This window comes from Aulonocara sp. 'chitande type north' Nkhata Bay, linkage group LG20 (genome assembly GCF_057382095.1).
Source record: "Aulonocara sp. 'chitande type north' Nkhata Bay isolate Kocher_YH1m ecotype deep benthic linkage group LG20, A_spYH_male_GT1.1, whole genome shotgun sequence".
NCBI lineage: Eukaryota > Metazoa > Chordata > Actinopteri > Cichliformes > Cichlidae > Aulonocara > Aulonocara sp. 'chitande type north' Nkhata Bay.
This window is the reverse complement of record NC_141363.1, coordinates 12,891,594-12,915,551: the sequence shown is the minus strand read 5'-3', so window position 1 is coordinate 12,915,551 and position 23,958 is coordinate 12,891,594. Positions and strand designations below refer to the sequence as shown.

The 23,958-nt window shown below is 42.8% G+C and overlaps 2 protein-coding genes across 3 annotated transcripts in view; both read right to left on the bottom strand.

Annotated features, from left to right (window-relative positions):
• Positions 1-23,958, bottom strand: part of LOC147305280 (uncharacterized) — a 63,294-nt gene that overhangs the window by 5,664 nt on the left and 33,672 nt on the right. Inside the window, exon 5 of one of the 2 annotated variants that reach the window (XM_086278276.1) lies at positions 6,138-6,389. The exons of the other annotated variant lie outside the window; for it this stretch is intronic. Coding sequence (XP_086134402.1) covers positions 6,138-6,389 — 252 coding nt within the window. The remainder of the gene's footprint in view (positions 1-6,137; positions 6,390-23,958) is intronic. 2 annotated transcript variants of the gene reach the window in all.
• LOC147305282 (uncharacterized) lies at positions 6,763-15,749 on the bottom strand. Its single transcript, XM_086277869.1, has 4 exons — positions 15,746-15,749; positions 11,255-11,470; positions 9,013-9,228; positions 6,763-6,986 (listed from the first exon to the last, which is right to left on the bottom strand). Exons 1-4 carry the CDS (start codon positions 15,747-15,749, stop codon positions 6,763-6,765), a joined length of 660 nt encoding a protein of 219 aa, XP_086133995.1.

Here is a 23,958-nt window from a genome sequence, read left to right as displayed (position 1 = left end):
TGAAGGCCCCGTCCAAAGTTGTGTTTCTTAATGTTTACAGGCCTCCCAAATACTGCACAGACTTTTTTAATGACCTCAGTGAACTGCTGTCTGTGATCTGTGTTGATTTCGACTGTGTAATTATTGTTGGGGATTTTAACATCCATGTGGACAACCCTCAGGACAAAGGGACTAAAGACCTGAGTAACACTCTGGGCAACTTTGGGCTGACTCAGCATGTAACAGAGGCCACACATAATAGAGGACACACTCTTGACCTACTGATCTCCAAGAGCCTGAGCATTTCAAACATTACTGTGTCTGATGTGGGCTTATCTGATCATTACTGTGTTTTCTTTGAAAGTAAAATCTCAGCCCACACAAATACAGTGGGGCAAAAAAGTATTTAGTCAGCCACCAATCGTGCAAGTTCCCCCACCTAAAATGATGACAGAGGTCAGTAATTTGCACCAGAGGTACACTTCAACTGTGAGAGACAGAATGTGAAAAAAAAATCCATGAATCCACATGGTAGGATTTGTAAAGAATTTATTGGTAAATCAGGGTGGAAAATAAGTATTTGGTCAATAACAAAAATACAACTCAATACTTTGTAACATAACCTTTGTTAGCATTAACAGAGGTCAAACGTTTACTATAGGTCTCTACCAGGTTTGCACACACAGTAGCTGGTATTTTGGCCCATTCCTCCATGCAGATCTTCTCGAGAGCAGTGATGTTTTGGGGCTGTCGCCGAGCAACACGGACTTTCAACTTCCGCCACAGATTTTCTATGGGGTTGAGGTCTGGAGACTGGCTAGGCCACTCCAGGACTTTCAAATGCTTCTTACGGAGCCACTCCTTTGTTGCCCGGGCGGTGTGTTTTGGATCATTGTCATGTTGGAAGACCCAGCCTCGTTTCATCTTCAAAGTTCTCACTGATGGAAGGAGGTTTTGGCTCAAAATCTCACGATACATGGCCCCATTCATTCTGTCCTTAACACGGATCAGTCGTCCTGTCCCCTTGGCAGAAAAACAGCCCCATAGCATGATGTTTCCACCCCCATGCTTCACAGTAGGTATGGTGTTCTTGGGATGCAACTCAGTATTCTTCTTCCTCCAAACACGACGAGTTGAGTTTATACCAAAAAGTTCTACTTTGGTTTCATCTGACCACATGACATTCTCCCAATCCTCTGCTGTATCATCCATGTGCTCTCTGGCAAACTTCAGACGGGCCTGGACATGCACTGGCTTCAGCAGCGGAACACGTCTGGCACTGCGGGATTTGATTCCCTGCCGTTGTAGTGTGTTACTGATGGTGACCTTTGTTACTTTGGTCCCAGCTCTCTGCAGGTCATTCACCAGGTCCCCCCGTGTGGTTCTGGGATCTTTGCTCACCGTTCTCATGATCATTTTGACCCCACGGGATGAGATCTTGCGTGGAGCCCCAGATCGAGGGAGATTATCAGTGGTCTTGTATGTCTTCCATTTTCTGATGATTGCTCCCACAGTTGATTTTTTCACACCAAGCTGCTTGCCTATTGTAGATTCACTCTTCCCAGTCTGGTGCAAGTCTACAATACTTTTCCTGGTGTCCTTCGAAAGCTCTTTGGTCTTGGCCATGGCGGCGTTTGGAGTCTGACTGTTTGAGGCTGTGGACAGGTGTCTTTTATACAGATGATGAGTTCAAACAGGTGCCATTCATACAGGTAACGAGTGGGGGACAGAAAAGCTTCTTACAGAAGACGTTACAGGTCTGTGAGAGCCAGAGATTTTCCTTGTTTGAGGTGACCAAATACTTATTTTCCACCCTAATTTACGAAGAAATTCTTTACAAATCCTACCATGTGAATTCATGGATTTTTTTTTCACATTCTGTCTCTCACAGTTGAAGTGTACCTCTGGTGCAAATTACTGACCTCTGTCATCATTTTAAGTGGGGGAACTTGCACAGTCGGTGGCTGACTAAATACTTTTTTGCCCCACTGTATATTTCTACTTGGAGAAATTTAAGGGGCTTATCCCTCAAAACTTTAAATACAATAAAGTTGCAAAAAATAGTTTCCCACCACAGGAAATTTATTTTGAGTGTCTTCATAGTTTTATTTTGGAGATACAGCAATTTTTATATACTGCAGGAAAAACAAAAAACAATCCTATGATGCAAATTTGCAAAGAAAACAGCATGTGCATCATTTCACTGTGGGAAGTGTTACGAACAGCTGATAGGAACGGCAAAGCGTGTTTCTGGAATATTATGTTTTTGTTCCTGAAAGCGCTTTTTATGCAATTTTTGCAAAGCTATATGTGGAACGAAACCGTGACCGAGGACAAGCTGATGGCATCAGATGTAAGTACAACTCCTCCGGTTTCATATGCAAAACAAATTATTGCGCTAGCTTACACGGTTCAGGTTCTACAGGGATTTAAAAATAGTTACGCAAAACGGAGCGTGCTGCTCTGACCGGCTTTAAAGGGTTAACAATGACTTTAAAAAAATAATATAAAATAGTGTGCAACACCACTGAAGTTTGTTTTTTTTTAAACTCTCTTTTCAACCAACGGCAGTCACTCTCTAAATAACTTCTGCTTAGCTTTCCGAGCTTCCCTCGGGTCCTCTTAATCAGCGGTCTCCAACCTTTTTTGCGCCACGGACCAGTTTATGCCCGACAATATTTTCACGGACCGGCCTTTAAGGTGTCGCGGATAAATTAGGGAGGGGCTAATAATCGGCTCAGTCATTTTTAATGATCGTTGAAAGCCCAGATCGTAATCGTGATTAAAATTCGATTAATTGAGCAGCCCTACGTACTATGGCAATGACAGACCTTAGCAGACTCTGTGGGTCCAGCACGAGTGAAGCACGAGCGATTTGCTACTGCACTGGGCATTCCAATGTCCTCCTCTACCCACACAGTGCCGTCTTTTGCCGTGTGGCTCAGACTGGGCTTCCCAGTACCACGGTGCCTCTTCCATGGAGGCATGTTGGGTTCTTGTTCCGTCTCCTTTTTAGATTCTTCTGAGGAGGTATCAGTGGCCTGCTGGACAAATGAAACCTCTCCTCCATCAGAGTCTGCTTCATCCATTTCCTGAAGCAAGGAAATGGATGCGCGCCTGTTGCGCGCAGATGTTCTTCCTGTGAGGCAGTGATACAGAGGCCATCCTGATGTGCCTTGTCAGAAATGCGAAGAAGAAATGATTCTCCAGCCTGGGCTGTCTGCTTTTATGCACAGCACTGTGCTGAAGTAATGCAATGCCACTCCCTCACATACACAGTCACAATGGAAGATCTGTGGTGAGAGTCAAGGAACTGCATTGCTGAATGCTGCAAACAGACTATGACACAGACAGACAGACTGTGTGGGAGAGTAACCTAAGACAAAAGGCAGAAAGATGAAGAGATGAACCAACCTGGAACTGAGGGACAGAATTAATTTTTTATGTTTTGCTATTTTTACATGAACAGGCAAAGGAGAGAACATGCAACGCTGGGGAGATCACACATGTCACTCATGTCATTGTATTAGCAACTTTTCATTCTGTTTTCACACAATTTTTTATAAATAAAACAGACTTGTGTTTCCATATATTGTGAATGTGTCTTACACATTTGCAGGTCAGTCAATGTGTGGGATATTTTGTATAGATACGGCAGGCATTTCTGAAGGTTGTAACACAGAGGTTTGGCCTGCCTTGGATCTGAGCTACTCTGAGTAAACGTGCCAGGCCTCAAAGATAATGGGTGGTTTGCACAACAAAAGCAGGAGAATTGAGCTGACGACCTTTGAAAATCTCAGTAGGGGTGAATAACACCTTGGGTTAGTAAATTTAGTGTAAAAAAAAGTAAGAAAAAATAAACAACATCATTTTAAAAAATGTTTGAAACTCAAGAGGTCAGAAATTTCACCAAGCTGTGTTACGGCTATTCTTCCCATCCCATGCAAGGACACCTGGATTGGCTGGAGGACTGTTTACTTAGCCTGATAGGCCGAAGGACACTGTCTCAGCTAAACTATGGACACGCAGACACACACACTTACACTGATAAGCACTCACTCATCCCCTCTCCCTTTCCAACGCCTTCGATGCTTGTGCCCTACCGGGGAAGATAGCAGTCAACTGGACCAGCACAGATGCTGCAGGACCGGATGCGCTGTCTACACCGGCTCTCTCTTACCCTTTACCCGCCCCTGTTGCTTGTCTTGTGTTTCTATGGTGTATTGATAGTCATGTGCTTTTGTGCTGAGGTGTTTTTTCTGTTATCAAACTGTTCTCCCACTAGGAGCTCAGTCTGAGTGGAGTTTTTTTTCTCCTCCTCTTACCTCATGTAGTGTATTTTCGTTGTTTTTTCCTATCAGCCTACCTTTCTGACATGTTAGATTAGATTAGATTAGATAGAACTTTATTAATCCCTCGGGTGGGTTCCTCTGGGAAATTCGATTTCCAAAAAAGCACAGCACCGACAGAAGTTACAGAGTTACAGAATATTATATATATATATATATATATATATATATATATATATATATATATATATATATATATATATATATATATATATATATATACACACACACACACACATATATATAAATACAGAGACAATATAAATAAAATATACGAAGGGGATAAATAGAATAAATAGGAATAAAAATAAAAATACAAGTGAATTGCACATTTCAAGTATTGAGTCTATTGCACCGTTGACTATTTACAAAAGTATTGCACAAAAGGTATTGCACAGTGAGGTGAAGAGGCACTACAGCTTAGTTGTTCCCCCCTCCTTTGTCCTCCTGTTTCCCCTCCCTCTCCCCTCCAGGGAGGAGTTAAACAGTCTGATGGCGTGTGGGACAAAGGAGTTTTTAAGTCTGTTAGTTCTTGTCTTTGGGAGAAGCAACCTGTCACTGAACAGACTCTTCTGGTTGTTAATGGCCGTGTGCAGAGGATGCCCAGCATTGTCCATAATGTCCATGTCTGCCCAATGTGATGTTTGTGTAAAGTTGGTCAGAAGGTTCCTTTGTAAGTGCGCATGCGCCATTAGCGTGCTGCCTGCTGTAACCCTAATTTCCCTCGGGATGAATAAAGTATTCTGATTCTGATTCTGAAGCTGAGCATTTTTAAAATCAGGGTCACACCTATACTTCTCTATAGCTCGTAAACATGAAGCAAAGACAGCGCTTTGTATGTTGCAGACATTCATCAGCAGCTGCTTAAAACAAATCCTCCGTATCCAGTGGCCAGAGAGGATTACAAACTGTGGACAAGTACAAACCAGAAACCAATAGCAATACAGTTCTGAGAGAAAGTGGTGCTGGATTGGCCACACAATCAGGAAGTCCACCAATAACATCACTACACAGGCCTTGTGCTGGAATCCAAAGGGAAAGAAGAAGAAAGACCCAGAAACACATGGCACAAGGACACACCTATCATAGTGTTGTGTGGTTTGCTAAAAGCTTAGTTTCAAATCGATATATTTTATTTTTAAATTGATCGTTCAGTCCTCATGGGGATTGTTATGTTATCCACAAAAGGTTTAGTGGATGTACTCAGTCATAATGTACAGGGGCGGCTCCAGAATTTTTTCATATGGGTGGCCATATGGGGGCCACTGAAAACATTGAGATGGCACACCAAAAACATAATTTAAAGTTCTTTTTTTTGTTTTATTTTTTTATATGCTGTTGTCAAATATAGGTCACTTGAAAAATGTGGCCAAAAAAAGAAAGAAAAGTACATGCCTAGTTAATTTCCTGTTATTAAATTTGATATTCACTGTAAGTGTGCCTGCAGGTGCAGGGGCGAAGCACAGGCGAAGGAGTGACGACTGCAATTTGGAGGGACAAACAAAGTGACCATATGAATGACAAATATGAATATGGAGGAATAAATAACAAGCTGACGTTTCAACTCATTGTAGGGTGTCTTCCTCTCTCTTGTACTCAATTATTTTCAACATAAGACAGTCCTGACAGGGGCGACACTGGGAGGGCTAGACATTTTGGCTCTTAGAATATTACGTCAGTTTCCTTATTGCAGTCGGTCTTTAAATTCTTCATGTGCCTCTATAAAGTATATTGGAGGTCTGATTAGGACCCAACATGAGTTAGATTTCTTAATACAAAACTGAATCTATCTATTAAAGTTTTGCATACCTATTCTGTGCAACTTTACTTCAGGGTTCCACATGATGCCCAGCTCCTGCCCGGTCCAGATGATGATGCCTTTGGTTTCCTGCTTCAGTGCAAGCTGCTCTCCTTCCTGATTGGTGGAGATTTCCTCCTGTTCCTCTTTAGTCTGTGGAGGATCTGTGTTCTGCTGGTCCAGACTGGAGTTCCTTTCCTGGCTACAGACCTGCGGGTCATCCAGATCCTCATTTTCCTTACAATCATGTTGCTGTGGGAGGTCTTGATGGACAGAACACACAAGAAAAAAGTCACACTGTGAGCAGGTCTCTCAGATATGTGAGCGATATTTAAATATTCTCTCTCATGCAGCGAACAGAGAAGAATTCTGTTTACATGCAGAAAGTCATCATTTATGAGGCGTACAGCTCACTACTCCAACTTGGTCCTTGTGGCCAATAATCCACAGTTTTCATTGTCTCAACATTTTTCTACATTCTGCGTACAGTTCTGGGCTAACATGACTTAAATCTGAAACAGAAAACATGTCTCCAGTGAGGCAGTATCCCAGGCGGTAATGCACGCCATGTGTCTTTGTGACATTTTGTTATAAGTCATATTCATTTCTATATTATGAAATCTGCTTATTACACTTTTACATACCAAATCTGGTCAGCCGTGATCCAGGTTTCCACAACAAATCCAGCTGTTCTCCGGTCCAGACATTAATCCCTTCATCCTCCTGCTTCAGTGCAAGCTGCTCTCCTCCCTGATTGGTGGAGATTTCCTCCTGTTCCTCTTTAGTCTGTAGAGGCTCTGGGTCCTCCTGGTTGAGACTGGAGCTCCTCTCATGGTCACAGAACTGCTGATCATCCAGACCTTCGTGTTCAACAAAAGGACACAAGAAAATAGTGACTAATGTGATGATAAGAAAGCTCAAGAAGGATGAAAACGGTCACCTATTGAGAATTTAGCTTGCGTTTTATGTTGCCACAGAAACATTCACTGATAGTCATTTGTTCACTGGATGATGTTGATAACCTTACAGCTGTCTGGGGTCTGATTTTTAGATGTGACTGCCAGTGATCATCACACACTGTGAATAAACAAACAAATGAACAGCAGCATGATCTGAATATGATCATGAAAGCTTAAAGTATTTTACGACGGCAGGTAAGATATGCTGTTAATGCTAATCTTTTAACATTTTACTAATAAATATGATGCAAATCTCATGGTCCACTACATTCCAAAGATGCTCTGTTGGGTTGAGAGCTGGTAACTCTGGAGACCCGAGTACAGAGAACTCAATGTCATTTTAAGGGAACTGCATATTTTCTCTTTTTTGGACTACTCTCTGTAAATCATGCAGATGTTTGTGCTGGAAATTTAAACAGATCAGCAGTTTCTGAAATACTCAGATCAGCCAATGTGGCACCAACACCCACACCATGATCAAAGTGATTTCAATCACCGTCACTGATCGCTATATGCTGAAATGCATGGACTGCTGCCATCTGATTGGCTGATTACATTTTGGATTAAAGAGTAGTTGAACGGGTGTAGTTAACAAAGTGGCCGTAAGTATGTTTACATAGATGCAGTGTTAGGGAGTAACGGCATACATGTACCGGCATTATGCATTTAAAATACAAAACATGAGTAACTGTATTCCGATATCCATCCATCCATTCGCTTATCCTTTTCAGGGTCGCGGGGGGCGCTGGAGCCTATCCCAGCTGTTATAGGGCGAAAGGTGAGGTACACCCTGGACAGGTCGCCAGTCTGTCGCAGGGCTAACACATAGGGACAGACAACCATTCACACTCACATTCACACCTAGTGGCAATTTGGATTATCCAATTAACCTATCCCCACAAGCTGCATGTCTTTGGACGGTGGGAGGAAGCCGGAGTACCCGGAGAGAACCCACGCAAACACGGTGAGAACATGCAAACTCCACACAGAAAGACCCCGGCCTGATGGTGGAATTGAACTCAGGACTTTCTTGCTGTGAGGCAACAGTGCTAACCACCGTGCCGCCGATAGTTACCGATAATTTGGTAATAATTAGAATACAGTTACTTCTAAATAAATGGATTACACGATGGTCTTTTCCTGTTTCATATGTCAGGCTATACCCTCTCTAATTTTGTTGATTTCACGCATTACCGGAAACCCAAACAAAACACGCAACAAGAAGCTCTAGTGTAAGTCTCTTGGTAATGTTGGTGGCGTCAGTTATACAATGGACCCAGAAACCGAGCTGCTCTCAACTATAAAGACTCCACCCGAAAGAAACATCTGGAAGTACATTCTTTTTTTAAAGACTAACATTAGCTAGGGCTGTGCGACATGACCAAAATCTCATATCCCAATATAAGACGTTTCTCGTCTTATATTGTAGTTTTATTTTATAGTGTTTCTGTGTTCTGCTGGTCCAGACTGGAGTTCCTTTCCTGGCTACAGACCTGCGGGTCATCCAGATCCTCATTTTCCTTACAATCATGTTGCTGTGGGAGGTCTTGATGGACAGAACACACAAGAAAAAAGTCACACTGTGAGCAGGTCTCTCAGATATGTGAGCGATATTTAAATATTCTCTCTCATGCAGCGAACAGAGAAGAATTCTGTTTACATGCAGAAAGTCATCATTTATGAGGCGTACAGCTCACTACTCCAACTTGGTCCTTGTGGCCAATAATCCACAGTTTTCATTGTCTCAACATTTTTCTACATTCTGCGTACAGTTCTGGGCTAACATGACTTAAATCTGAAACAGAAAACATGTCTCCAGTGAGGCAGTATCCCAGGCGGTAATGCACGCCATGTGTCTTTGTGACATTTTGTTATAAGTCATATTCATTTCTATATTATGAAATCTGCTTATTACACTTTTACATACCAAATCTGGTCAGCCGTGATCCAGGTTTCCACAACAAATCCAGCTGTTCTCCGGTCCAGACATTAATCCCTTCATCCTCCTGCTTCAGTGCAAGCTGCTCTCCTCCCTGATTGGTGGAGATTTCCTCCTGTTCCTCTTTAGTCTGTAGAGGCTCTGGGTCCTCCTGGTTGAGACTGGAGCTCCTCTCATGGTCACAGAACTGCTGATCATCCAGACCTTCGTGTTCAACAAAAGGACACAAGAAAATAGTGACTAATGTGATGATAAGAAAGCTCAAGAAGGATGAAAACGGTCACCTATTGAGAATTTAGCTTGCGTTTTATGTTGCCACAGAAACATTCACTGATAGTCATTTGTTCACTGGATGATGTTGATAACCTTACAGCTGTCTGGGGTCTGATTTTTAGATGTGACTGCCAGTGATCATCACACACTGTGAATAAACAAACAAATGAACAGCAGCATGATCTGAATATGATCATGAAAGCTTAAAGTATTTTACGACGGCAGGTAAGATATGCTGTTAATGCTAATCTTTTAACATTTTACTAATAAATATGATGCAAATCTCATGGTCCACTACATTCCAAAGATGCTCTGTTGGGTTGAGAGCTGGTAACTCTGGAGACCCGAGTACAGAGAACTCAATGTCATTTTAAGGGAACTGCATATTTTCTCTTTTTTGGACTACTCTCTGTAAATCATGCAGATGTTTGTGCTGGAAATTTAAACAGATCAGCAGTTTCTGAAATACTCAGATCAGCCAATGTGGCACCAACACCCACACCATGATCAAAGTGATTTCAATCACCGTCACTGATCGCTATATGCTGAAATGCATGGACTGCTGCCATCTGATTGGCTGATTACATTTTGGATTAAAGAGTAGTTGAACGGGTGTAGTTAACAAAGTGGCCGTAAGTATGTTTACATAGATGCAGTGTTAGGGAGTAACGGCATACATGTACCGGCATTATGCATTTAAAATACAAAACATGAGTAACTGTATTCCGATATCCATCCATCCATTCGCTTATCCTTTTCAGGGTCGCGGGGGGCGCTGGAGCCTATCCCAGCTGTTATAGGGCGAAAGGTGAGGTACACCCTGGACAGGTCGCCAGTCTGTCGCAGGGCTAACACATAGGGACAGACAACCATTCACACTCACATTCACACCTAGTGGCAATTTGGATTATCCAATTAACCTATCCCCACAAGCTGCATGTCTTTGGACGGTGGGAGGAAGCCGGAGTACCCGGAGAGAACCCACGCAAACACGGTGAGAACATGCAAACTCCACACAGAAAGACCCCGGCCTGATGGTGGAATTGAACTCAGGACTTTCTTGCTGTGAGGCAACAGTGCTAACCACCGTGCCGCCGATAGTTACCGATAATTTGGTAATAATTAGAATACAGTTACTTCTAAATAAATGGATTACACGATGGTCTTTTCCTGTTTCATATGTCAGGCTATACCCTCTCTAATTTTGTTGATTTCACGCATTACCGGAAACCCAAACAAAACACGCAACAAGAAGCTCTAGTGTAAGTCTCTTGGTAATGTTGGTGGCGTCAGTTATACAATGGACCCAGAAACCGAGCTGCTCTCAACTATAAAGACTCCACCCGAAAGAAACATCTGGAAGTACATTCTTTTTTTAAAGACTAACATTAGCTAGGGCTGTGCGACATGACCAAAATCTCATATCCCAATATAAGACGTTTCTCGTCTTATATTGTAGTTTTATTTTATAGTGTTTCTGTGTTCTGCTGGTCCAGACTGGAGTTCCTTTCCTGGCTACAGACCTGCGGGTCATCCAGATCCTCATTTTCCTTACAATCATGTTGCTGTGGGAGGTCTTGATGGACAGAACACACAAGAAAAAAGTCACACTGTGAGCAGGTCTCTCAGATATGTGAGCGATATTTAAATATTCTCTCTCATGCAGCGAACAGAGAAGAATTCTGTTTACATGCAGAAAGTCATCATTTATGAGGCGTACAGCTCACTACTCCAACTTGGTCCTTGTGGCCAATAATCCACAGTTTTCATTGTCTCAACATTTTTCTACATTCTGCGTACAGTTCTGGGCTAACATGACTTAAATCTGAAACAGAAAACATGTCTCCAGTGAGGCAGTATCCCAGGCGGTAATGCACGCCATGTGTCTTTGTGACATTTTGTTATAAGTCATATTCATTTCTATATTATGAAATCTGCTTATTACACTTTTACATACCAAATCTGGTTAGCCGTGATCCAGGTTTCCACAACAAATCCAGCTGTTCTCCGGTCCAGACATTAATCCCTTCATCCTCCTGCTTCAGTGCAAGCTGCTCTCCTCCCTGATTGGTGGAGATTTCCTTCTGTTCCTCTTTAGTCTGTAGAGGCTCTGGGTCCTCCTGGTTGAGACTGGAGCTCCTCTCATGGTCACAGAACTGCTGATCATCCAGACCTTCGTGTTCAACAAAAGGACACAAGAAAATAGTGACTAATGTGATGATAAGAAAGCTCAAGAAGGATGAAAACGGTCACCTATTGAGAATTTAGCTTGCGTTTTATGTTGCCACAGAAACATTCACTGATAGTCATTTGTTCACTGGATGATGAAGTGAGGGCCGTGAGGCACAGCTCCCCGTCCCCCGGTGACCCTGCTAGGTCCACCTTCTTAGGGAAACCCTCTGCAGAGGAGCTGACAGAGCCAGGAACTTGTGAGTTGCGTGTGTCCACTCAGGCATCATTCATGCTTGTTCTGTAGGCAGTTCCTGTCAGAAGGCGGAGGCGCAGCAGGAGCGTCGGGGGGCGGAAGACGGTGCCTCAGTGCCTCTCTCCTTCTGACATTGTTAAAGAAAGCACAACAAATTTATAATTATGTAGATAATTACATGTAGATAATGTCCTCAAGTTCTGTATAACCACTTTTTCCTCTCTCTGTGTTTGTTTCTCGTTCGTTGTTGTGTGTGTTTGTGTGCATTTGTCTCTTTCAAACAGGTGCCGGTCCTCACCTCTGCAGTGCTGCCGTCTCCTGTAGCGCTGCATGGTTCTAAGCTAAGTTTCCTTTCCTTTTTCTGTTCTCTCAGATTTGTCCTCAGGTTTGAAGTGTCTGTGTTGTGCAGCTGGTCTGGTCTGTCTCTAGACAGTTCAGGCTTCACCCACTAGTTAAATGGTGGAGGCTCACAGCGACATACTCAACACACAAGTTTCTGAACTCTGCATGAGGGTTTCTCCGACGAAGTGAGGGCCGTGAGGCACAGCTCCCCGTCCCCCGGTGACACTGCTAGGTCCACCTTCTTAGGGAAACCCTCTGCAGAGGAGCTGACAGAGCCAGGAACTTGTGAGTCGTGTGTGTCCACTCAGGCATCATTCATGCTTGTTCTGTAGGCAGTTCCTGTCAGAAGGAGGAGGCGCAGCAGGAGCGTCGGGGGGCGGAAGACGGTGCCTCAGTGCCTCTCTCCTTCTGACATTGTTAAAGAAAGCACAACAAATTTATAATTATGTAGATAATTACATGTAGATAATGTCCTCAAGTTCTGTATAACCACTTTTTCCTCTCTCTGTGTTTGTTTCTCGTTCGTTGTTGTGTGTGTTTGTGTGCATTTGTCTCTTTCAAACAGGTGCCGGTCCTCACCTCTGCAGTGCTGCCGTCTCCTGTAGCGCTGCATGGTTCTAAGCTAAGTTTCCTTTCCTTTTTCTGTTCTCTCAGATTTGTCCTCAGGTTTGAAGTGTCTGTGTTGTGCAGCTGGTCTGGTCTGTCTCTAGACAGTTCAGGCTTCACCCACTAGTTAAATGGTGGAGGCTCACAGCGACATACTCAACACACAAGTTTCTGAACTCTGCATGAGGGTTTCTCCGACGAAGTGAGGGCCGTGAGGCACAGCTCCCCGTCCCCCGGTGACCCTGCTAGGTCCACCTTATTAGGGAAACCCTCTGCAGAGGAGCTGACAGAGCCAGGAACTTGTGAGTTGTGTGTGTCCACTCAGGCATCATTCATGCTTGTTCTGTAGGCAGTTCCTGTCAGAAGGAGGAGGCGCAGCAGGAGCGTCGGGGGGCGGAAGACGGTGCCTCAGTGCCTCTCTCCTTCTGACATTGTTAAAGAAAGCACAACAAATTTATAATTATGTAGATAATTACATGTAGATAATGTCCTCAAGTTCTTTATAACCACTTTTTCCTCTCTCTGTCTTTGTTTCTCGTTCGTTGTTGTGTGTGTTTGTGTGCATTTGTCTCTTTCAAACAGGTGCCGGTCCTCACCTCTGCAGTGCTGCCGTCTCCTGTAGCGCTGCATGGTTCTAAGCTAAGTTTCCTTTCCTTTTTCTGTTCTCTCAGATTTGTCCTCAGGTTTGAAGTGTCTGTGTTGTGCAGCTGGTCTGGTCTGTCTCTAGACAGTTCAGGCTTCACCCACTAGTTAAATGGTGGAGGCTCACAGCGACATACTCAACACACAAGTTTCTGAACTCTGCATGAGGGTTTCTCCGACGAAGTGAGGGCCGTGAGGCACAGCTCCCCGTCCCCCGGTGACCCTGCTAGGTCCACCTTCTTAGGGAAACCCTCTGCAGAGGAGCTGACAGAGCCAGGAACTTGTGAGTTGTGTGTGTCCACTCAGGCATCATTCATGCTTGTTCTGTAGGCAGTTCCTGTCAGAAGGAGGAGGCGCAGCAGGAGCGTCGGGGGGCGGAAGACGGTGCCTCAGTGCCTCTCTCCTTCTGACATTGTTAAAGAAAACACAACAAATTTATAATTATGTAGATAATTACATGTAGATAATGTCCTCAAGTTCTTTATAACCACTTTTTCCTCTCTCTGTGTTTGTTCCTCGTTCGTTGTTGTGTGTGTTTGTGTGCATTTGTCTCTTTCAAACAGGTGCCGGTCCTCACCTCTGCAGTGCTGCCGTCTCCTGTAGCGCTGCATGGTTCTAAGTTAAGTTTCCTTTCCTTTTTCTGTTCTCTCAGATTTGTCCTCAGGTTTGAAGTGTCTGTGTTGTGCAGCTGGTCTGGTCTGTCTCTAGACAGTTCAGGCTTCACCCACTAGTTAAATGGTGGAGGCTCACAGCGACATACTCAACACACAAGTTTCTGAACTCTGCATGAGGGTTTCTCCGACGAAGTGAGGGCCGTGAGGCACAGCTCCCCGTCCCCCGGTGACCCTGCTAGGTCCACCTTCTTAGGGAAACCCTCTGCAGAGGAGCTGACAGAGCCAGGAACTTGTGAGTTGTGTGTGTCCACTCAGGCATCATTCATGCTTGTTCTGTAAGCAGTTCCTGTCAGAAGGAGGAGGCGCAGCAGGAGCGTCGGGGGGCAGAAGACGGTGCCTCAGTGCCTCTCTCCTTCTGACATTGTTAAAGAAAACACAACAAATTTATAATTATTTAGATATTTACATGTAGGTAATGTCCTCAAGTTCTGTATATATTTACATTTAAAGGATGATCATGGTGTTGATGATGGCGTTAAGCCAGAGGACAGTGTTTCAAATGTTGTTGGTAAATCTTCAGTCACTAAAAGCTCATCTAGTGGTAAAGTGAGCACAACTTCTTCTGCCAAAATCAAGGCAAAAGCAGAAAAGGCAGCATTACTTGCTTGTATGGCAGTCTTAAAAGAGAAGCATGCTTTGGAGGAGCAAGAGCTAAAGCTAAGGAGGAAACGTGAACAGCTTGAGCTTGAAGCGCTGCTTTCTGCCTCTTCTGCAAAGTTAGCTGTTCTCCAAGCTGCTGAAGTTCAAAGTATATCTAACATATCGTCCAATGCTATGAATTCATATTATGAAAGGGAAATCAAGAAAACAGCTGCTTCAGCCACAGTCAAGCCTAGTACACCAGTCAATGAAGATAAACCTGCAGTGCAAATAGTACAGACTGAAAGCAACATATCTGCAATGATCCTGCCAGGAACGGAAATTGAAGGTGAGCCACAAGCTGAAACGGTCATCACAATGCAATTTCACAATGTGGATCCTCCATCGCCCAGGTCAATTCCTACAGCGGCAGAAGGACGGTTGGAGGACATTTGTACCATTTTACAAAGACAAAATGAAATAACTGCAACCCTTGTTCAGCATCAGCGTGCATCGTCATTACCATCCAGGAAAATACCTGTATTCGATGGTGATCCTCTTCAGTATATCTCTTTCATTAATGTGTTTGAACAAGGAGTGGAAGAAAAGGCCAATAAGAGGGACTGCTTGTATTATTTGGAGCAGTTTACAACAGGACAGCCGAGAGAGCTGGTACGCAGTTGTCAACATATGGCTGCAGGACAAGGCTATATACAAGCAAAGCAACTGCTCAAAGAACACTTTGGAAATGAATATAAAATTGCAACTGCTTATATTGACAAGGCGTTATCTTGGCCTGCAATTAAAAATGAAGATGTGAAATCATTGCAAGCATATTCTCTTTTCTTACGTGGGAGTTGTAATGTCATGGAAACATTGCAACATATGCAGGAACTGGACATGCCAGTGAACATGAAAATCATTTTGTGCAAGTTGCCATATAAAATGAGAGAGAAATGGAGAGCGTTCGCATATGATATATTGGAAACCTCTAAACACAGAGCTCAGTTTGAAGATTTGGTTGCATTTATTGAAAAGCAGGTGAAAATTCTTTCAGATCCTTTGTTTGGGGACATTCAGAATGTAACGTCAACAATCCCTGTCTCAAAGGTTGACAACAGACTGAAGTCACAACCAAGCAAACAAATTAAAGGGAACAGCTTTGCTGCTACAGCCACACCCATGATCATGAAAAAAACCTACAGTACGGAAAGGCTGATTACTACAACAAGCCATGACTTTACAGTAAAGCCATCTTGTGTCTGCTGTACTCAATGACACACACTGGAGGAGTGTCAACAGTTTCAGCGGAAGAAGCACAGAGACAAAATGCTTTTTCTAAAGGAGAAAGGGCTGTGTTTTGGTTGCTTAGGTGCTGGGCACATAAGCAAGGACTGTGCTAAGCGTTTGATATGTAGAACGTGTGGTAAAGGTCATCCCACTGTCCTCCATATTGATAACGATGGTGTAAGCCCTGAATGCTATGGAGAGCCCTCCTCTTCAAAGAATGTAAAAACTTGTGGTCATACAGGGGCCGGAAGAGAAAGCGGTTTGCTTTCCATTCTGCCAGTTCAAATAAAGTCTGTTAAAGGTAGTCATGTCATACAGACATATGCTTTTTTAGATCCTGGCAGTTCAGCTAGCTTCTGTTCAGAGCACCTCATGCAAAAGCTAAATCTTGTGGGCAAAAGAACTCACTTCCTGTTACAAACGATGGGTCAAGAAAAGGTCGTCTCTGCCCACTCACTTACTGGTCTTGAAGTTTCTGGTTTAGGCAGCAATGCCTTCTATGAACTTCCAGAAATCCTAACACAGGAAAGGATGCCTGTCACCACGGATAACTTTGTAAAGGAAGAAGATCTGATCAGGTGGCCATATCTGTCAAAGGTTCAAATTCCCCACATAATGGCTAATGTGGACCTGCTGATTGGATGCAACGCTCCCAAGTTATTGGAACCATGGGAGGTCATTCATAGCCAGGGGAATGGCCCATATGCTATAAGAACAGCATTGGGCTGGGTCATAAATGGGCCCATGGAAGATGGTAAAAGCAACTTGGACAGCGAGCACCCACCAACAGTTGTAAATAGGATATCTGTTTGTAAGCTGGAGGAGATGCTGAAAAGTCAATATAACTATGACTTTAATGAAAGGGTTACAGAGGAAAAGGGTTTGTCAAGGGAGGACCTTAAGTTCATGAAGATCATGGAAAAATCTGCAACAATGGAAGACGGACACTACTGTTTGAAGTTACCTTTTAAAAAGGATAACATAAAGATGCCAAACAATTTCTCCATAGTTAAACAAAGATTGCAAAGTCTACAACGAAAACTTCTCAACAATGAACAGTTGCATAAAGAATATAAAAACTTTATGGACGAGATGATAAGTAATGGATATGCAGAGCAAATACCTTCACAGCAGCTGTCTTGCGAAAATGGAAAGAAGTGGTACATTCCTCATCACGCAGTTTACCATCCCAGAAAACGATCCATAAGAATTGTATTTGACTGTGGGGCATCATTCCAGGGGACATCATTAAACAAGCAGCTCTTACAAGGTCCTAATCTCACAAGCACATTGCTTGGGGTTTTGCTTAGATTTCGACAGGATCCAGTCGCATTTATGGGTGACATAAAGGCAATGTTTTATCAAGTTAAAGTTGCCAAAGAAGACAGAGACTTTCTGCGTTTTTTATGGTGGCCAGATGGAGATCTGAGCAAGGACATAATTGAGTTTCGCATGACTGTTCATCTGTTCGGTGCAGTATCTTCCCCTAGCTGCGCCAGTTTCGCTTTGAGAAAAACAGCTGAGGACAATAAGACTGAATTCCTAGACAAGGTATGTGAAACGCTGAAAGAGAACTTCTATGTGGACGACTGTTTAAAGAGTGTGGCCTCCACCTCAGATGCTGTCGATTTGGTCAAAGATCTTTCAGCACAGTCAAAGGGGAGGATTTACACTGACCAAGTGGGTCAGTAACAATCGCACCCTGTTGCAAAGTATCTCTGAGGAGCAAAGGGCTAAAGACTTGAAAGAATTAAATCTTGACAGAGACAAACTTCCGGTAGAAAGAGCTCTGGGCTTGCAGTGGTGCGTGGAAACTGATACATTCAACTTCAAAATGGATATCCCTCAAAAATCCTGTACTAGGCGTGGAATGTTATCAATATCAAGTTCCATTTACGATCCATTGGGATTTCTTGCACCAGTCCTGCTGCCTGCCAAAGGAATGCAGCAGGAGCTTTGCAAAAGGAAACTGGGATGGGATGAACCAATACCCCAAACCATGTTGCAAAAGTGGAAAGGTTGGCTCAGTGATTTGCAAATGCTTTCCCATTTCAAGGTTAAAAGGTGTATACAACCAAGAGAGTTTGGACCTCTCTCACATGCACAGCTACACCATTTTTCAGATGCTGGTGAATCTGGATATGGAACCGTGTCATATCTGCGCATGCAAGATAATAGGAAATCCATCCACGTCGCGTTCTTGATGGGCAAGGCAAGAGTAACACCTCTAAAACCTGTCACTATTCCACGTCTGGAACTAACAGCTGCTGTAGTTGCCGTCCGAGTGGATCTCATGTTAAGGGCTCAGTTGAGAATGAAACTCGAGCAATCTATATTTTGGACAGATAGTACATCTGTATTAAAATATATAATGAATGAGGATAAACGATTCCTTACCTTTGTGGCAAACAGAGTCTCATTCATTACAACTGCAACTAAACAATCACAATGGAGATATGTAAGCTCGAAGAAAAACCCAGCAGATGATGCTACAAGAGGGCTCAAGGCTGGGAACGTTGTTCATAGCAGCCGCTGGATCGAAGGACCAAGCTTTCTGCAGAAGCCGGAAAGTGATTGGCCAACCAATTTAATGGAATGCTCCTTAGAACCAGAGGACCCTGAAGTCAAAGGTGAGGCCACAGTAAATGTTACTCAGGTAAAAGACTTGCTAGATGCTACATGTCAATTGATGGTGTACTTCTCAGACTGGAGAAGGCTCAAGGTTGCTGTTGCTTGGTTCCTTAGACTGAAGGAAATCCTTCGTTCAATGAGAAATAAGAAAAAAAGACCGCAACCTTACTCAGATAACCCAATTTGTAAAGGTACTACAAAGGAGAAAGTAAAGAAAACGCAACTGTACAGACTATCTTCAAAGGATCTTCTGGAAGCTGAGCTTGCCATTATTAGATTTTGCCAGCAACAACGATTTGGAGAGGAGGTTGCTACGTTGTCAAGTGGGAAAGGTTCTGTGAGCAGGCACAGCTCAATTTATAGATTAGATCCTTATCTTGACGATAAAGGCCTCTTAAGAGTTGGGGGACGACTGACAAAGGGCTCCTTACCAGAAGAAATAAAGCATCCCTTTGTTCTTGCAAAGGATCAACATGTAGCAAGTCTCATCCTAAAGCACATTCATCAACAGCTTGGTCATAGCGGTCGTAACCACACCTTATCCACACTAAGGAGAAGATACTGGATCACAAAGGCCAACTCAGCTGTAAGGAAGGTTATCGCAGAATGTAATTTTTGCAGGAAATATCATGGAAAAGCCTTGGAGCAAAAGATGGCAGATTTACTCAAGGAAAGAATCTTGCCAGATAACCCACCATTCACCAATGTCGGGGTTGATTACTTCGGACCTATTGAAGTGAAAAGAGGACGAGGTACAGCTAAACGCTATGGAGTCATTTTCACCTGTTTAGCCAGCCGAGCAGTGCACTTGGAAGTGGCTAGCTCTCTAAACACAGATGCCTGCATTAATGCTTTGCGTCGTTTTGTGAGTCGAAGAGGTCAAGTCGCTCACATCCAATCGGACAATGGAACCAACTTTGTCGGAGCAGACAGAGAGTTAAGGGAGGCTCTTGAATCGCTGAAACATACCCAAATAGCGGATGCTTTGCGACACATTGGAATAAGATGGAGTTTTAATCCGCCTGGAGCATCACATCATGGTGGAATTTGGGAACGGATAATTCGTATGATCAGAAAGATTCTGAGATCCGTTCTTCAGCAACAACAGTTGGACGACGATGGCTTAAATACGGTTCTATGTGAAATTGAAGCAATTTTAAATGACAGACCCATCACAAAGCTTTCTGATGATCCAAAAGACCTAGAGCCACTTACACCAAATCACATCCTCCTGATGAAAGGAAAACCATCTTTACCACCCGGACTATTTGACCCTCAGGATATGTATCTGAAGAGAAGATGGAAACAGGCTCAGTACATCTCAGACCTTTTTTGGAAACGATGGATACGCGAATACCTGCCTTTGTTACAGGAGAGACAAAAATGGAACCAAAAGAAGAAGAATCTAAAACCTGGAGATATAGTCATTATAATGGATTCTTCTGCACCGCGTGGTTCCTGGCCACTTGGAAGAGTTCTGGAAGCCATTTGTGACAAAAAAGGACTCGTGCGATCTGCACATTTAAAAACAAAGACTAATATTCTGGAAAGACCTGTAACCAAACTTTGCTTGTTACATGAGACTGTAATCTAAAAGTGTGTTACTTATGTTTATTTATGTGAATGTATAGGTCTAAAGTAGACTCTATTAGTGGCTCCTTATTTTCTTTGTGATTAGAATTGCCATGTCTGATAGCCATTTCAATTAGGGGCCGGGGTGTAGGAGCCATTCTTGGGTTAATACCTTATGTGGTCACTAGAGGTTACCTTTTTCTGTTTTGATTATGTAATGTAAAGGTATTTAAGGTAGACGCACGTAATCGGCGTCAGGTGTGTCATTGAGAAGGCAAACAGTTTGTGACCGTTGCGCTGTTATGCTATGTCGATACGGAATAAAGACCAAAAATGACAAGATACATACTGCTGGATTTATTGGACTGTGAACATTCATGCATACCAGTGACATCGCGTCACCCCCGTTAACGACCACCTCAGTGGCTTCAAGCGTAGGCTTAGCCTCTACACCAAGGAAACTTAAAAACTCCTGAAGACGCCTGGAGACGGAAGAAGCCCCCCCACTCGGAGAAGGAACACCGCTGCGCCTTTTTCTTTTATCAAATCAAATCAAATCACTTTTATTGTCACATCACATGTGCAGGTACATTGGTACAGTACATGTGAGTGAAATTCTTGTGTGCGAGCTTCACAAGCAACAGAGTTGTGCAAATACAATAACGTAAACAAAGCAAAATACAAGGATGGCTAATCTGAAACTAATAAATATATGTACAATATATAATAGTATATGCATTTCTGGATGTGTATACTAAATGTTTTTCTGTGTGTGTGTGTGTGTGTGTGTGTGTGTATACACATTTTTACAAATTAAATAGAGTAAAAATAAAATAAAATATATAAAAATATACAGAGTTGAGACATGTGCAAGACAGTGGCATTACTGTACAGTGTGTAGTGCATAATGTTGAAGTTCCAGTAGTGAAGCTGAGGTGTCTATGATGTGTTTTAACTTCCCGTTCAGTGTTCTCGTTTCTAAACACTACTTTACCCAGAGTTTGTACAAGGCTTCATTCTCACCCCCGAACAGTTAATAAGGTGATAACGAGCAAAAGAAGTTGATAGAAAAGTTAACATCATTTTATCCGTTAGTAAAAATCAGTGTGTTTGGACTCGCTGGCTGATATTTTAGGGAATCGAGCTCATTCGTTCCCTTGCAGAGAGCTCAGTGTGGTATCATTCATCAGTTCGAGCAGCCAGTTTGGTTCTAAAGAACATGCAGCTGACTGAATGAGGCGTTTCATGATATTTAACCCACCGACAGCATAAAACAAAGTCGTTAGCTGATGAGCAGACTCTGGATTTTCTGTTGTTTGAGACTCGGTCATAGCAGCGTTTCATGTTAAAGTAAAACATGTTAGACTGGACTGACCTTGACCTTTGAGAGGTCAAACTGAAGGAAGCCTTTGTGTCTTACCTTCATTTTTCTGTTTATGAACAAAGACACGAGTCTGCAGAACATATCGTCGATCAGGCCTCTGTTCCCTAGATTTAGACACATTTCACACCCCTTCAGTGAGTCTTGATCATTTCAGCTGTGTTCTGAAATGAGAAACTGAACCCTTGAACACATCAGGGAACTGTTCACAGAGGTCCCAGAGACCTCTATAGGGCCAGAAGTCTTTTACAGACGCAGGGGTCGCCCCCTGGTGGCCTGTAAATGGAGTACAGTTTTTTTGTTTTGTTGCTTCACTTTTCCAACCTGGCAGCTGTGTCAATGTTCTGATGTCTGTGGTCCTTTTTGGCAGTGACGTCATTCCCGAGTTTGTGCATTCCAGCAGGAAAGTCAGAAAAGCAAAGTAAGATGGGATTTATTTTAGCTGCAGCACGTTCATTGATAGAATGTGGTAAGTGCTTAGCATGTGGCTTATATCATGAGTCACAAATACAGGTGAGTGACAGAGCAGATTATGTTTATGTTCTCTGTCACCATCTTGGATTGTTGAGGCTGCCTGCTCTGACTTTCCAAGAAGGAAATACTAGTTGAGGGGGAGTTCCAGATGAAAATTACTACTGGGAGCTCAGGAATTCCGACTTCCGACTCAATCTGGAATGCACCGTAAGCCAAGGGCCAACAAGACAACAGCAGATATTTTGACGTCGCCCCCTGGTGACAGGACAAGGTTACAGCACCATTGTACAACCACACCGCTGCCTTCAGTGACCTTGCTTTTTAGGTGTAACCACTTTTCTGTATCTCTGTTGACACTTAATCGCAAAAAAAAATGTTGTTTGAAGTCAAAATACAAAGAAATTGTGAGCAGTAATCGGCAAAAATAGTCTGATAATTATGGGGCGCCGTTTGTAAACTGAAACATGCTGAAATTAACGGCAACATTTTTCCACATTTAGCTCAAAACCTTACAAAAACATGTTTTTTCGAGTAATTTTTTACAACATTTAGTAAAATATTTGTAACTTTTCATCAAATGTTAAATATTAAATCTAAATGTTAAATATTAAATCTAAATATTATATTTAAATCTAAATGTTAAATGTTAAACCTAAATGTTTAGGCTAATATGCAAATTTATTGTACGAATCAACGGAAATACCAAAATAAAAGCTTCCCGAAAACCTCCGGTGCAAAATTGTGTCTGTTCTCACCCCTCATTTCTCCCCGCCATGTGCTGCTTCACTTCTTGCCTACGAGCATGTCCAGCGATTTTGCTGGACATGCTTGAGGATTTTGTTTAAGTGTGGTAATGAGATGATGATTCTTTTTTCTGTATAGCTGAACAGGCTCTTGAGATCCTACATGTGCTGCCATCACTCTTCCCATCCACCTCTGCTCCTCCAAAGAGGGCACGGGATGCGAGTGAGGCTCTGGTGCATGTCCTTGAGGTGAGTTGTGTAAAATGTAGTAGTTGTTTTTTGTTTTTGTTCTTTTTGGGACAACAGTATTAAAAAATGCTTCTGATGAGTGCCAAAGTATTTTATATTCACATATTATATGTTCTAAGCCTTCAAAAGGCACCTAAAACACATTTTTGGAATGAGGGTTCTCACAGGTTAGATCTCTGTGACCAGTAAATACAAACATGGATGCATTACGTGGTAGCACATTTTTATCACCTCAATGATACCTAATTAAATGTAGCCTTGGTTTTCTGTTTTTCAGGAAGGCTAGACAGATGTGAACAGTAATTCCATCGAGAATAATTAAAAGTAGCAATTTCAGATGTGTTTTCTCAGAACCTCAACTTTTGTTGTAATTTAGCTTTAGTTATGTGTTTGAAACAAAAGTGCATCATCCTTACAAAAGTATGTCTGTGTTATGTGTTAAAGGACCAAGAAGACCCTAATACCTATCTGATGAAACGTCCTCTCTCCTGCCCAGTCCTGATTGTGAGTCCATCCAACTGCATCCTAGCGGTAGGAGATGTGCCAATAACCACATTTCCAAAAGACTTGGTTACCGAGGGTGCTTTATACCTTATGGCCTACTATTACACCCTTCACCTTACATACCCAAAGTGTGTAGCCACTCTGCTTTCCGTCATACAGACGGAGGTTCTCTTGGACAAAATCCATGAGAGAGATCTCACATCATCTTACAAGAAGAGCATGGCTGAGTGGACTGCTTTTATTGGCCAGTAAAGCCAATATGGTCAGATGGACTATAGGAAAGGACTTCCTCTCTCCTTCCACGGCTACTACAGTCCATGTTGGTTGTGATTGATTTTTGTTTGTAATTTGGCCAGGTTAGCCCAGTGTTATAATTAAGGGTGCACGATAATATTGGCTAACATGCCGACATTTTGTGTTTGGTTTGTGCAGTGCAGAGACAGCCTCGCTTTTAGTTAATTTTAAGATTTTTTTTTTTCTTTAATCTTGAGTTTAGACAGAAGACTATTCAGAAAATAGGCTCTACTGTGAAAGAGTAAATTGACTAAG

Excerpts from the sequence above, each read along its gene's own strand:
- LOC147305282 (XM_086277869.1), bottom strand. Across the intron at positions 9,229-11,254 it reads ATCACGGCTAACCAGATTTG|GTCTGGATGATCAGCAGTTC; the intron begins GTATGTAAAAGT and ends TTGAACACGAAG. Across the intron at positions 6,987-9,012 it reads ATCACGGCTGACCAGATTTG|GTCTGGATGATCAGCAGTTC; the intron begins GTATGTAAAAGT and ends TTGAACACGAAG.